Raw genomic sequence first — 15,785 nt, 5'->3', positions numbered from 1 at the left:
GGGACTACAGGTGCCCGCCACCACGCCTGGGTAATTTTTTTTTGTATTTTTAGTAGAGACGGGGTTTCACCGTGTTAGCCAGGATGGTGTCGATCTCCTGACCTTGTGATCCGCCCGCCTCAGCTTTCCAAAGTGCTGGGATTACAGGCGTGAGCCACCGCGCCTGGCCTTTAGATAAGTTTTTAAACAATGTTTCATTACTATTAAAATTGTTTTTCTTTTAGAATTGCTATATTGATGAAAAATTTGTTTTTGAACATTCTTGAGAGAAGTAAGCACTGTAACTTGGGGCAGGCTCATATATGTCTTAGAAAAGAATTATTAAAGAGCTCAAGTTTTTTTAAAAAAATTAAAATAATTAAAAATATTCATATGAAACATTACTATGAAATCTAAAAATTTTTTTATGAGAAATATATGTTCTTAATGGCACTTATATGAAGCAAGAAAGAGACATTACTCCAAAGAGTAATGGTCTGGGGATTGTTCATGGGCAGAGATTCAGCTACTTGCAAGGTAAGTCTTTGTCATTTCACTCAAGAAACATCCAACAAGCATTTATTCCATAAAGACACTGTTAAATGTAAACATCAAATTTGATGGCAGTTCTTTTTTTTTTTTTTTTTTTTTGAGACAGAGTCTTGCTCTGTCATCCAGGCTGGAGTGCAGTGGTGCGATCTCAGCTCACTGCAACCTCTGCCTCCTGAGATCAAGCAATTTTCCTGCCTTGGCCTCCCGAGTAGCTGGGACTACAGGCGCCTGCTACCACGCCCAGCTAATTTTTTGTATTTTTAGTAGAGACGGGTTTTCACCATGTTAGCCAGGATAGTCTCGATCTCCTGACCTCGTGATCCGCCCGCCTCGGCCTCCCAAAGTGCTGGGATTACAGGTGTGAGCCACCATGCTCGGCCGATGGCAGTTCTTTTTAAAGTTTAGTAAGCATCAGAATTTTCAGTAGAACTTGTTAAAATAGATTCCTGGGCCCTGGTTCCAGAGATTCGGACTGTAGGCCGATGAGTTTTCATTTCACACAAACTCCAAAGGATGCCCATAATATCAGTAGTTGATCATACTCTGAGCATTATTGTTATAAAGAATTGACAGTTGGCACAGGGGCAGTTGATTTCATACATATATTTGATTAAAAAATGGCAACAAATATTGAAAATTAAGTTTCTTCATAGAGTCTTCCAGTGTATCTTCTAACTGTATCTGTATTTTAAAACATGGAAGAGATTACTAGAAAATAGAGTGAAAAAGTAGTATTGCTTCACCATATATCCGGAATTCTACATTATACATATCTGAAATTTAACTGAGAATTTCTACTGTCATTTGAAAACTCATCAATAATGAAATAGAAATAACATAGATAAAATAACCATGAATGTATGAGAGCTAGGGCTATGCCTATATTTAGATGACTGACATCTGACTATATGACTATTAATGTTTAAAATTACAACTTGCAGTAAATATAATTTTGAGGATCAAGTTTCCATGCATATGAATGTAACATTTTTTTTTTCAACCACGAGGCCTGGCTACTATCAATCAGGCACATACAGACATCCCGTATGTACACACTATATATACTTTATTTTTATTTTTATTTTTGAGACAGAGTTTTGCTCTGTCACCCAGGCTGGAGTGCAGTGGCCCGATCTCGGCTCACTGCAACCTCTACCTCCTGGGTTCAAGTGATTCTCCTGCCTCGGTCTTCCGAGTAGCTGGAACTACAGGTGGGCGCCACAATGCCAGGCTAATTTTTGTATTTTTTGGTAGAGACGGGGTTTCACTTTGTCGGCCAGGCTGGTCTCAAACTCCTGGCCTCAAGTGATCTGCCCACCTCAGCCTCCCAAAGTGCTGGGATTACAGGCTTGAGCCACCACACCTGGCCTCAGACTATATATATTTTATATATCATGTGTGTATATATAATATATATAGTATATATTAGTAATAAACTATATTATATGTGCATATAATTTGTTTATCCAACAATCTTACTATTTATTATTACAAACGTTCTTGAACAATGGAGTCTGGCTATGTCTTTGATTTATTAGAATGTATATAGTAATAAGTTATATGCATGTATGTTTAAGCAAACCTTATTTTCTGTTATGAGACTCTCATGTCATAATCTAACAGATTTATTCAATGTATTTTAATGGAGTGATTAAACTTGATGTATCCGAATGCTGTTGGATTCATTGAGATAAGGACACAAGTTAACAACAATACATATGTGTACATACATACAGACATAAATTTAATACAATGCATTTTCACTTGTGGAAGAGTGTACCAAAAATAGCCCTATGCTGCCAATTTAAAAGAAATGTAATATTAACTTTTATGACGAAAAAAATCCTATGAAACAACCACCTTTAGAAAGTATTTCTTGGCTGGGCGCAGTGGCTCACGCCTGTAATCCCAACAGTTTGGGAGGCTGAGGCGGGTGGATCACCTGAGGTCAGGAGTTCGAGACCAGCCTGGCCAACATGGTGAAACCCCGTCTCTACTAAAAATACAAAAATTAGCCCAGTGTGGTGGCAGGCGCCTGTAATCCCAGCTACTCGGGAGGCTGAGGTAGAAGAATCACTTGAACCTGGGAGGTTGAGGTTGCAGTGAGCCGAGATCGCCCCATCGCACTCCAGCCTGGGGACAAGAATGAGACTTTGTCTCAAAAAAAAAAAAAAAAAAAAGAAAAAAAGAAAAGAAAAGAAAATATTTCTTACTGAATAGAAAATATGTCTTACCCCAATTCCTCCAGCTGATGGTGACAATCATTACTTTTCCTGTAAGTCACTGCCAGGTGCTGTAACTTTTCCTTTCCAATTGTGTTGAAATACATTTTTTGGTCCGTGTTCTGTAATGATGCTTTTGCTCAGATTCGTGTTATACCCAGTTAAAAAGAGCAGCTGATTCTTTGGTTTTCTAAGCTAACTAGAAAAAACAAGCATTGAAAAGCAAAAATCACAGGTGAATTCTTTTTTCCTCTCAGCTTTGTTTGTTTCCATGTTTTATTTATTTTTATTGTTCCTCTCTTCCAGTGCCTGGAGCCTTGCAAGGAATCAGGGGACCTGAGGAAACACCAGTGCCAAAGCTTTTGTGAGGTAGGAGAACGTCAGTGGTACTTAAAACACTTGACCCACATCTGACTATGCTTACGTAGGGTCATGGGAATGAATGGGCCCTCTTATTCTTCTGCAGCTTGGGGAGATCATTAACTGCAGGTGTGTGTGGATATATGTAAATTCATGTAAAAAATATAGAGCCTTCTTAAAACCTGGCTACCCACTGCTTGCATTATTGGCTAACCAGACCAAAAAAAAAGTATGATGTGTAGTGGAAGACTACAAGCTTTCTAAAGGTATAGATTGTCACCATCCTCCCACCTTACATCATAGCTATTCTGAGTAGTTTTTACATGCTTTTGAAGTATTCATGCCATTTGGGAGAAGAGACTCATATTATTGCTAATGGTGTTTCTCAAATATTTTCATCTCTTTATTCCCCTCGGGGTTCCTCCTCATATCCTGGGCAGAATGCTTGTCTGCTTTTAACTGTGTAGGAGGCATCTTACTTCACCTAACTATTAGTTAGATTAGTATCTATCTGTTCATCTATCCAGCCAGCCAGCCGGCCAGCCGGCCAGCCAGCCAGCTGGCCATCATCCATCCATCCATCCATCCATCCATCCATCCATCCATCCATCCATCCATCCATCATCTATCCATCCATCCAGCTATCCATCTATCTATTACCTATCTATATCTATTTATCTATCTATCTATCCATCCATTCATCCATCCAGCCATCCACCCTTGTATCTACCCATTCATCTCTCTATCATCCTTATTGGGAGAATGTGTAATATTGTCCTAGAGGACCACTGTCTAAAATCACCAATAGTGCAAAAAAGGAGATCTGCTTTACCAGACTGTCTTCCCTACAGAATACAGGGGGCACAGGCCCTGTACCAGCCTGGATTCTGCTGAGAAGTAATCAGACACAAGGCCAAGCAGACTGCCTGGTTCCAAGGATTCCAAGGACAGTGGACTTGAGACGTAGGAGAGTCTGAAGGTTTGGGGAGAACAGTAGAGAATGAGTCAAAAGAGTCCATTTTGGCACTCAGGAAAGCTCAGTTGAAGGTCTTGGCCAGAAGAGGTGCCCCCGACATCAGAATGAAATGATGTTATGGATTATCTTTGAACAGAACGGGGGGGTGAAAGGGAACTCTTCCAAGGATCCAGAGACATTGGTCTGGTCTTCATCCACTACAGCAAATAAATGCTAGTGTAATCCCATTGCCTGTGTTTCACTCTGGATCTTATTCTGAGAAAATGACTGCAGAATTAGGACAATAATGGCTTCATCAATATATATTGTGTGTAAAATATCTTCATGATCTTACTTGACCTTTCCCATACTCCTGTAGTTAAGCAAGGCAGATAGTAAGTCCCCAAGAGTTACGTGTGGAAGCCAGGAAGGACTGGGAAGTTGAGGCTCCTCAAACGAATGGCTTGTACACTGTCAACCCTCCAGGTAGAAAGGCTGGGTCTAAAACTCCTTGATTTTGATCCCTCTTTTGATCCCTCTCACTGATTTTCTAAGTGTTGTTCCTGGTCAACTCCACTTGGCCAATCACCAGGGGTCAGAGTGGGTTTGGGCCCCTTGAGATATAGAAAAGACATAGCAGAAATAAACAAAGCTGATGATTTGCTGCAAGGATAAGGAGAGTGAGGCCATCCCATGTCTTTGTTTGTGTTCTGCTTTTACCTTTTCTGTGTTCCTACTTTAACTATTTTAAAAATATCTATTCATTCATTTATTCAACATGAACTTTTTGAATACCTATAATGTGCCCTGCAGTTTGGTAGAGATGTGGCAGTAAACAAATCACGCAAAAATTCCAGCCTTTGTGGGGCTTATTTTCTCCTGGATGAAAGATCTCAGCTGTGAATGATGGTAACTTGATTCTAATCCTAACTGCAAAACCAACTTACTCTATGAATTCAGTTAAATCAATTAACCTGTGTCTTCACCCTCATTTTTCAAATGAGGGATTTATCCTATTGATCTTACACGGTGTTTATTAAAATAGATAATGAATGTAAGTGCATGGTACAGAGCTTATCAAGCTGTACAAAAGTAACACAATGATATTTACTTTGTATTATGTGTTATAGGCTTGCGGGTCACAGCTCTGCGAGGTATCTGAATCAACTATTTATTCTAAATTTTTACCCGCATTGGTAAGCCTTGTCAACACCATTAGAGCACACTGTCTAGTGGAGTGACTGTTGTGCTCTTAACTTTAATTTTCTATCCTATTCCATACACAAACTATACATCTATAGGTACAAAAATAGATATTTATAGAATCTTTTTTTTTTTTCGGTTGCCCATACTGGAGTGCAGTGGTGTGATCTCGGCTCACTGCACCCTCCGCCTCCTGGGTTCAAGTGATTCTTGTGCCTCAGCCTCCCAAATAGCTGGAATTACAGGCGTGCACCACCATGCTCAGCTGATTTTTACATTTTTAGTAGAGACGGGGGTTTTGCGTGTTAGCCAGGCAGCTCTCAAACTCTTGGCCTCAAGTGATCCGCCTGCCTCGGCCTCCCAGATTGCTGGTATTATAGGCATGAGCCACTGCTCCTGACCTGTTTATAGAATCTTGAGGAATAAGGTGTTTGTTTTATAAATTTATTATCCCTAAATATCAGTGACTCTGATATTTTTATATCTGATCGCTGAGAAGGAAGATATAATTGAAGGTCATTTGAAACCTTTCTTCCTGTAAATTTCAAATTCAAGAGCAGGTTTATGTAACTGCCATTCTCTGAGGTAACTGTGAGGTGTTCTGAACCAAATCCAGTTTATTAAAATGGGACTCAGGTGTTTGAATGTGATCCCTTCTGGCAGGAAAGGTTAATTGAAACTTGAAAGGTGGGGAAAACAGATGCCATTTAATGTGAGGAGCTTTGATGAGTTGCTTCAGCGGAACGGTTAAATAACTCAAGACTTGATGTTCCATTTTAGTGGCTTTGATTGTTTTTACGTCCCTGTGTGTTTTTTGCATCTGTTTTATTTTGCAGTAAGTATCTGACTATTGTGTTGAAGTAGGCTGAACGTTGAAAACACTGATGGCTGTTTCAGCATTTTTAAGCCTACTCACTTATGGAGACAGGCCTAAAACAATCCCGTTCATCCTCCCCATTCTCACATTATTTGTTAAGAATGCACACAAAGTCCATATTGTCATGACTCCAAGCTTTCCCTTTGCAAAAGTTCAGACCCAAAAGGGACTCTAGATTACATTATTCTTCAACTGAAACAATTACACTGTTAGACATGTTCGGCCCAGTATGTTTACCTGCAGGGCAGTCTGAGCTTATTTGTCTTCTAAGGCGTAGGTTTGCAAACCATGACTCGCAAGGCAAACTGGTCTGCCTCTTGTTTTATAAATAAAACTTTATTGGAACACAGCCACACTGGCTTGTTTACATATTGTCCATGGCTGCTTTTGTGCTACAACAACAGAATTGAGTAGTTGTAACATTATGTGGCCCTTATAGCTGAAAATATCTATTATCTGGCCCTTTATAGAAAAAGTTTTTAAATTCCTGCTCCAAGAAAAAGAACAGGCTGGGCGCAGTGGCTAATGCCTGTAATATCAACACTTTGGGAAGCTGAGGCAGGAGGATTGCTTGAGGCCAGGAGTTCAAGGTTGCAATGAGCTATGATCATGCCATTGCAGTCCAGACTGGGCAACAGAGTAAGAGCCTGTGTCCAAACAAAAAACAATAAAACAAAGAGCGGTCATAATTATATTACAAAACTCATCTTACCATTTAGAGTATTGTTACTTCTTAATCTGTATTACCGGCACCCATTTCTAAACATAAAACATTGTTCTTGGTAATTTTAATCACAAAATAAATTTCCCTACATGGAGGAGACTTTTGGAGGCATATTAATAACAACATACCTAGAATTGGTTCATTTCATTCTCATATCCTGATCTCTCTCATTTCTCATTTGATTACCGATTTTGTTATAATTTGCACGGTAACTTTCGCTACTTTTAGGCTAATGTCAAAGGTAATAATGTCTTCTTCTTCTTCTTTTTTTTTGAGACAGAGTCTTGCTCTGTTGCCAGGCTGGAGTGCAGTGGTGCAATCTCAGCTTACTGCAACCTCTGCCTCCCAGGTTCCAGCAATTCTCCTGCCTCAGACTCCTGAGTAGCTGGGACTACAGGCATGCATCACCACACCTGGCTAATTTTTGTATTTTTAGTAGAGACGGGGTTTCACCATGTTGGCCAGGATGGTCTCCATCTCCTGACCTTGTGATCCGCCCGCCTTGGCCTCCCAAAGTGCTGGGATTACAGGCGTGAGCCACCGTGCCCGGCCAATAAATGTCGTTTTTTAAATGAAGAAGTTAAATGTTTGTATCAAAACAGGAAAAAAATTGAGATATTTCAGCAGTCCTCTGGATTATATGAGATTTTATTTTCATGTATCAAGTTTTTGGAACATGGCATGTAATCATAGATACATGGATAGGCAAATAGATTCTGTTTTGTTGGTTCAGTTTATTAACTAACCATTATCACTGTTCTCTTCTTTTCTTTTCTTTCTTTCTGTCTTTTTTTTTTTTGAGAGAGAGGTTTGCTCTGTCGCCCAGGCTGGAGTGCAGTAGCGTGATCTCAGCTCACTGCAACCTCTGCCTCCCGGGTTCGAGCGATTCTCCTGCCTCAGCCTCTTGAGTAGCTGGGATTACAGGCATGCGTCACCACTCCCAGCTTATTTTTTGTATTTTTAGTAGAGATGGGGTTCCCCCTCTTGTCCAGGCTGGTCTCAAACTCCTGACCTCAGGTGATCCGCCCACCTCAGCCTTCCAAAATGCTGGGATTACAGGCGTGAGCCACCATACCTGGCCTGTTCTCTTATCTTCAAAAATCTTAAAAACCATGACAAACTATTTTTTTTAACCAAATACAAAATGTACACTTTCCTAGATTGAAACATTCCTTTCTCACAATCAATGGAATCTTAAATTTTAAATGGCATTATTTCTTTCTCATTCTTAATGATCTTAGTTTTGGTGAAACTTGATATATCATTGTTTATGACTTGCCTCCTTGCTGAATGAAACAGCTCCCATCTTTGATTTTGACGTGTCTGATTCATGGCATCTCAACCCTAAGCAAGAACTCAGCGGATGTCAGCATTGGATAAAACAGCTGGTAAAACAGCTGCCATCTTTGACTTTGATGTTTCTGATTCATGAAATCTCAACACTAAGTAAGAACTCAGTGGATGTCAACATTGGAAGTATGCAGTACATGTTAACGTCATAGAAAGCTGAAACCTTATTGGCTTCAGGGATCAATCAAGGCTAAAAATACAAGTTGTTTGGGATCAATATGCATCCTGAGATATGTAGTCTATCTCAGCCTGGAAATGGGAAGGAAAAGAAGGTTTTCACTTTACTACATATATAATTATCAAGTGATTTCTTTGCGATTTTGCATTTTGAAATGTCTTTCAGGCTTATAGATTTGATTCCCATAACAGTCCTTAGAAGAAGTTAGATGTGAATTTCATTAGGTAAGCTTGATGGACAAGGAAACTGATACACAAGAAGAGATTTATTTGTCCAAGATCACATGATTGGTTAGTGGAGTATAAGATCTAAAATCCAGGTGGTGTAGCTTCTAGTTACATTTCTTTCCTGCTGTATTGTAGGGTTTCCCTCCTAAACCTATTCTGTGTCACAGCACACAGAGCAGAGGATGAAGTTTTACTTCCCTCATCAGGGAATAAAAGATGAGCCTGTGTCGAATGTAAAGTTCTTGGCCCAGTCATCCCTGCTTGGACAGACTTATCCTTAAATGAGAAGGAAGTTTTAGTGGTTTAAAATCATAGTTAATTTTTTTTTCTTTTTAAGACAGAGTCTCACTCTGTCACCTAGGCTGGAGTGCAGTGGCTCGGTCTCAGCTCACTGCAACGTCTGCCTCCCAGGTTCAAGCGATTCTCCTGACTCAGACTCCCAAGTAGCTGGGATTACAGGCACCTGCCACCACGCCCAGCTAATTTTTGTATTTTTAGTAGAGACGGGGTTTCACCATGTTGGCCAGGCTGCTCTTGAACTGCTAACTTCAGGTGATCCACTCATCTCGACCTCCCAAAGTGCTGGGATTACAGGTGTGAGCCACTGTGCCTGGCCAAATCATAATTAATGGCACCTCAAGGAGAGAAGGAAGACAGGGCTCCTTGCCGCTTCACGTGGCTCTGAAAGAAATATTCCAACACTACTGAAAAGAGACCTCAGAAAGTAAAAGGGTTAACATGTCTCTCCTGTGGGGATTTCTTGCACTCAAAACTTTTTATCTCTTCACTGCTCTACAACCGGTTTTATGTCTTAAAATTTAGAGTGATAATTAAATGCATCCCTGTAGGGATTGGAACAGAACCTGTACCTGTCTGGATATGTCTGTAAAATAGTTAAAGGTCTTGAAAGAAGCTGATGAGAGCTAAACGTGAAAGTGATATAATATGCCCCAGATGTGCGTTGGCTGGAAAAGGAGAAGCACATATAATTTAATACCATTTAGCAATGTTTTGCTTTAACATATCAGAACAATGGCTTCCCCAATTAGAATATACTTGTGAAAGGGAAATAAAGATTAACTTTGTTGCTATTCTTTTTAAACAGATATATGTCCAAACTGAAAGATAGACTCAATTTTTAGTACAAAGATTTTCTACTTGGAAATATTTTCCTGAGAGCATTATAGTATGGCTCCTGAGTACTTCCTTTTAAGGAAGTTGTCAATTCTTTAGAGACACTAGAATGGGACCTGCAGTAGTGTGTCTAGTGGGTGAGACACTTAGGCTTTTTCTTTTACTTGGTACAATCTGATCCACTGAGCAAATGAGAGATAGTGGTGGCTCAATCTAGAGTGGGCATGGTGAGAGATTCAATATGAGGAACGGGAGAAAGAGTTGAGTCAGTGGTGTCGCCAGGGCTTTTGTCCTTAAAAACTAGGGTAAGAAAGCTGGAAAGTACGAGATGTGAGATATGTGTCAGGCACAGATAGTTTTGGGGGTGGGGTGGGGAGAAAGAATAGAGCAGAAGTTTGGTGTTGAGCATGGTATGTTTCAGATGCAAATGGAAATCCGTATGAGATGTGCTGTAGGGAAATAGGCATAGGAGTTTGGAATTTAGGTGAGAGTTCTAGGCTGAAAGAACAAATGCCATGCATGAAGGTACTGTTTAAAGTCATGAAGCTCAATGAGGTGACAGAAAGAAAACAGGTCTATGAGTTAAACTGAATCACAGCAACATAAGAGGAATGGGGAGATGAAGAAGGAGATTTAAGAGAGGCCAATAAGTTGGGAGAAAACACAGGTGAGTGTGGTGTTCCGGTAGCCAAACGATGAAAGCTTTTCAACAAGGAAGAGGTAATCAGTTGCGTCAAGTGCTGCAAGAGCATGGAGACTTGAAATTTATTCATCGGATTCTGCGACAGGGAGCTCACTGTGGACTTTGACAACAGCAGTGTTATTGGGTGGCAGAAGAAAATGCCTAATTGGCATGAATTTCAGATAAATGGTTGGAGGAAACAGAGAGGGAGTATAGAAACATTTCAGTGAGCATTACTGTAAAAAAAAAAAATGATGAGGGGCGCAAATGAGATTGTGGGAAGAGGTGTGAACAAGGTAATCAAACATTTAATTGTTTTTAGAGTAGAGAAATAATTATATTTTACAAGCAGATGGAAATTATTCAGAAGAGAGGGATTATTTGATGTTAGAGGAGAAAGGGGGGAATTACTGAAGCACATGACCTTAAATGGCAATGTCTACCATTGTGTGTATATGGAGGCAAGTTTGAAATGGGAGCAAGCTTCTACGTCCTGGGACAGGAGATGCATGAGAATCCATGGATGCATGAGATTTTAGTGCACCAGATGCAGGTGCATTGGTGGGTATGAAAATGGTGTCTATGGAACTTCTCTTTTGAATGCTTTACTTTTCTCAGTGCAGTAGGAATCAGGGTGACCAGCTGAGAATAAGGACCAGACAAGGGGATGGAGGCTGGAGTGACTGACACGTAGGCAATTTAATTTTCTTTTCTTTCTTTTTTTTTTTTTTTTTTTTGAGACGGGGTCTTGCTCTGTCGCCCAGGCTGGAGTGCAATGGCACGATCTTGGGTCACTGCAACCTCTGCCCCCCAGGTTCAAGCGATTCTCCTGCCTCAGCCTCCTGAGTAGCTGGGATTACAGGCACCTGCCACCACACCCGGCTAATTTTTGTATTTTTAGTAGACACAGGGTTTCACCATCTTGGCCAGGCTGGTCTTGAACTCCTGACCTCGTAATCCACCCGCCTCAGCCTCCCAAAGTGTGGGATTACAGGCGTGAGCCACTGCGCTCAGCCACATAGACAATTTTCAAAAAGTTTTTGGTATTATAAATAATAGGCTTTTATTTTTAGAAATGATTAACATTGGTATTTTACATTTTTGTAACACATAAAAGTGTTACTTGTATTTCTGGATGGTGTTACTTGGGCACCAATGAAGAGATGCAGAATTCATCTAAGTCTTCTTTTCAACTTAGGGGACATAGTAGTAGTAGAGTGGAAATGTTTTGAAGTATGCTTATGAATTTTTATAATTATTATGAGATATTCTTTGCCAACCACCATATGATGGGTACAATCTGCATTGTATCAAATTTTATAGTTCTGGAACATAAACTTTTTTTCCTTTTTTAAGCACTGAGACTCAATTTTCATTGGATTTTTATATTACTCGGGGGAGTATCAAATTATTCTAGACTCAGTTGTAGGAGAATTGATGAGTTTTGAAAATTTATGGGACCAAGACTGGAGATTATTCAGAATGATTTAAAGACCTAAGTCTGAAAAGAAGGGCTAGGCAAATAGGCACATAAGGAGTTAGGGGAGTATCATGAAAATTGCAAAAGCACTAAATTTAAGTAAAAAAATTTTTTTTGAATGCATGTAAAGCACTTAACCAGTATCTGAAGATAACACACATTACATATACATTAGCTACTTTTACTATAAAAGAGGAAGACAAGGAGACAAGGTCAACACTTTTTAATTCTACTGGAGGTCAGTGAGATGCGGACTAAAAGGGCTCACTGAATTTTGTAGTTAGGAAGTCACTGGAAATCTGTGTGGGAGACTTTCTGTGGATCAATAGTAGGTAACAGACACAACTCTGCGTTATAGAATAAAATGTAAGGAGGAAATTCAGACCAAATACATGCAACTTTTTCTATAAGTTTAAAGTCTTTCCCTAACACTGTCTCTAGAGCATAGAGGAGAGAGAAGAGGCTGTGGTTAGGGGGAATTCACAGTTGAGAAAGCGATTTTTGTGTTTTACCTTGGAAAGACTGGAATACATTTATATGTCAGGGGAAATGAATGCTGTCAGGAGTGTGAAGTCAGAGATACATGGAGCACAAATTGGATAACTTGATTTCTGGAGTAAGGAACTAGGGGTGAAGGAAATGTAAATATGGAGAGGGAGAAACTCATGCATCTGAAGATGCCAACTCCAGTGTCCAGCATGATCCAGAACTGGCCTTCTCAGACTTGGTCCCGCACACGAATCATCTAGGAATCTGCTTTAACGCAGATTCTGATTAAGTAGTATATGGTGTTCAGTAGGCATATGGTAGTCAGTAGGTATATGGTGTGGCCAGGAGAGTCTGCGTTTCCAGCAAGCTCCCAAGTGATGATGCTAATGCTGCTGAACCAAGGCCTAGCCTTTGAGTAGCAAGTATGTGGATGTACTTCTTGGATACTGGGGCTCCCTATTTTGGGGATAGCCATGTTTGTGCCTGTGGTGGCACATGCCTGTGGTCCCAGCTACACAGGAGGCTGAGGCAGGAGGATTGCTTGAGCCCAGGAGGTCGAGACTGCAGTGAGCCATGTTTGTGCCACTGCACTCTAGCCAGGGTGACAGAGTGAGACCCTGTTTTAAAAAACAAACAACAAAAAAGCACTCACTTGAAGTTTTCTACCAATTCTGTGAAACCTTCTGTGATTTGTGTGGTGGTAGTCTATGGGGAGAAAATGTGTAATTGCTTAAAATGATTGAAAACCAGCAGATGAGGCTAGGCTCAGTGGCTCACACCTGTAATACCAGCATTTTGGGAGGCCAAGACGGGAGGATCACTTGAGCCCAGGAGTTTAAGACCAGCCTGGACAACAAAGTCAGACCCCATCTCCTCAAAAAATAAAAAATAAAAAAAATCAGCCAAGCATGGTGTCACATGCTTGTGGTCGCCTGTGGTCCCAGCTAGACAGGAAGCTGAGGCAGGAGGATTTCTTGAGCCTGGGAGGTCAAGACTGTAGTGAACCATGTTCGTGCCACTGCACTCCAGCCTGGGTGACAGAATGAGACCCTGTTTCAAAAAAAAGAAAGGAACAAGAAAAAGAAAAAATCAGCAGATGAAAATGGTTCTTTATAAATAAAAACAAAAAACACTATTTTATTATTCAAGATACAGAATTATAATCGTTGATTTATCTTTATTCCCCAATGCAGTGTAAACATGATAGCAGGAATAAAGGTTAGCCTTCCCATCTCATGTAACTAGCAGAATGATGTACTCAGGTTAAATCATCAATGAATGAAGAGAGTCTCCTTTTATGTGAGTTGGTAGAGCTTTCATGGAGGAATTTAGAAAGAATTCTGATATTTATCTTCTCTAAGAAGTAGAAGCTCCTGTATGAGCTTAAAGTTTATTTATTTACTTATTGAGACTTTTATGTTATTTCCATTTTTTAGTAGACATAGGACGATTCACGTTGTCTATTTCTTCTTTAGTAGCATTTATAACCTGTGTCTTTGTAGGAAGTGAACTATTTCATCCAAGTCATCACATTGATAAAAATAGCATAGGTCATATTATTGCCTAATTCACCTTTATTGTTAGCATTTTGATGTCTGTTAGGTTTGTAGTGATGAACGCTTTTTGCAATACTGACATTGGTAAGTTATGTATTCTCTACTTTTTCTTGATTCATCCCAATAGAATTTTGTCAATTTTAGTGCTCCTTTAAAAAAAAACAAAACCTTCTTGTTTTATTGTTTTTCTTTATTTTTTTGTCATTTCCTATGCTATTGATTTCTGTCCTTTATTATTTCCTTACTTTTGCTTAATTTTGATTAGTTTGACTCTCTTCATGTAATTTCTTATTGTAGGAGCTTAGATAATTAATTTGAGACCTTATTTTCCTTTCATATATAAGAGCTTTATGCTATAAATTTTGCCCTATGCACTATTTTAGCTACAACCCACATTTTGTGTTATAGCATGTTTTTATTTTTACACAGGTATTTTCTAATTACTTCTGTGATTCCATTTTTGAATTTCATATGAGTGGTTTATTTTGTAAATTTTTGAGAATTTTACATATATCTTCCTACTGATTTCTAGTTAAGACAAAACTTAGGATTTGTATCCTTTTAAACTTTTTGAGAATTGCTTTTTGGAACACAGTTTGTTTCATCTTGAATGACTTCATGTATAATATGAAAATGTCATAACAATATACTTGCATTGTTTATTCCCTTCATTTGTATTCTTAGTGTCCTAAATCATACTTCTACATTTGTTGCAAGTTCCACATCACATTTTTACAGTTTTTGCTTTAAACTTATCTTCTTCCAGAGATATAAAAATAAGAAAAATCATCTTTTAAATATAATCATGTATTTATTATTTCTAGAACTCTTCATTCTTTGTGTAGACCTCAGTGTTCATCTGTTATCATTTTCCTTTTGCTTTTAACATTTCTTATAATGCTGGGTTGCTGGTTATGAGTTCACCTTTTGTATACCTGTGGTAGTCTTTAAGGCATCTTCACTTTTCAAAGATATTTCGTGGGTATAAAATTCTAAGTTGATTTTTTTTTAAAATAGCATTTTAAAGATATTGCTTTATTTTCTTCTGGCATGCATATTTTCTGAAAAACCTTTGAGATTCTTATCCTTGTTTTACTATATATAAAGTGTCTTTTAATTTTTCTATCTGCTTTGAAGATTTTCCTTCAGCATTTGGCATATGAAGTAATACAGTTAAGTATACTTTGATTTAATTACCTTTGTTTCTTCTGCTTAGGGGTAATTGAGATTCCTCTAACTTTGGACATACAATTTTAATCAAATTTTTAATTTGTTGTTCAATATTATTTATTGATTTCTTCCATCTTCCCTCTTCTCTTGTTCTGAGACTCTAATTACACACATTAGACCAGCTTATTTTGTCTCATGGGTCAATGAGTCTATGATCTTTTTTTTTTTTCCTTTTGGTAATTTCCCACCCTCTGCTTCATTTTAATAGTTTATTTATTTATATATTTATTTTAAATCATTGTGTCTTTGCTTTCCTTTTAAGTAATCTTATCTTCTATGGTGTCTAACATTTTAAAAATCCTATTTGACATATTTTTCATTTCTTCCTTTTTACTTCTGGAATTTCTATGCAGCTCTGTTCTGTAGCTTTCATTCCTGTCCTCCCTATGTCCACGTTTTCCTCTACATTCCTGGGCATATGGAGCATATTTATATTAGTTCTTAAATGTCCTTTGCTGTTAATGCTATCATTTCTATAATTTCTGGTCCTGCTTCTGTAGACCCCTTTTTTCCCATTTTATCTGCCACAATTTCCTGCTTCTTTGCACACTGGATTATTTTTGATTGGATGTCAAATTTTTGTGTTT

At 38.8% G+C, this 15,785-nt stretch overlaps 1 protein-coding gene across 1 annotated transcript in view; it reads left to right on the top strand.

The window, feature by feature from the left end:
- ANOS1 (anosmin 1) overlaps nt 1-15,785 on the top strand; it is a 202,553-nt gene that overhangs the window by 106,091 nt on the left and 80,677 nt on the right. Inside the window, exon 3 of the mRNA XM_054472957.2 lies at nt 3,060-3,122. Coding sequence (XP_054328932.1) covers nt 3,060-3,122 — 63 coding nt within the window. The remainder of the gene's footprint in view (nt 1-3,059; nt 3,123-15,785) is intronic.

Source organism: Pongo pygmaeus, chromosome X (genome assembly GCF_028885625.2).
Source record: "Pongo pygmaeus isolate AG05252 chromosome X, NHGRI_mPonPyg2-v2.0_pri, whole genome shotgun sequence".
In the NCBI taxonomy this organism is placed as follows: Eukaryota; Metazoa; Chordata; class Mammalia; order Primates; family Hominidae; genus Pongo; species Pongo pygmaeus.
Note: the sequence above shows the minus strand (reverse complement) of the source record. Positions and strands in the feature narration are given on the sequence as shown.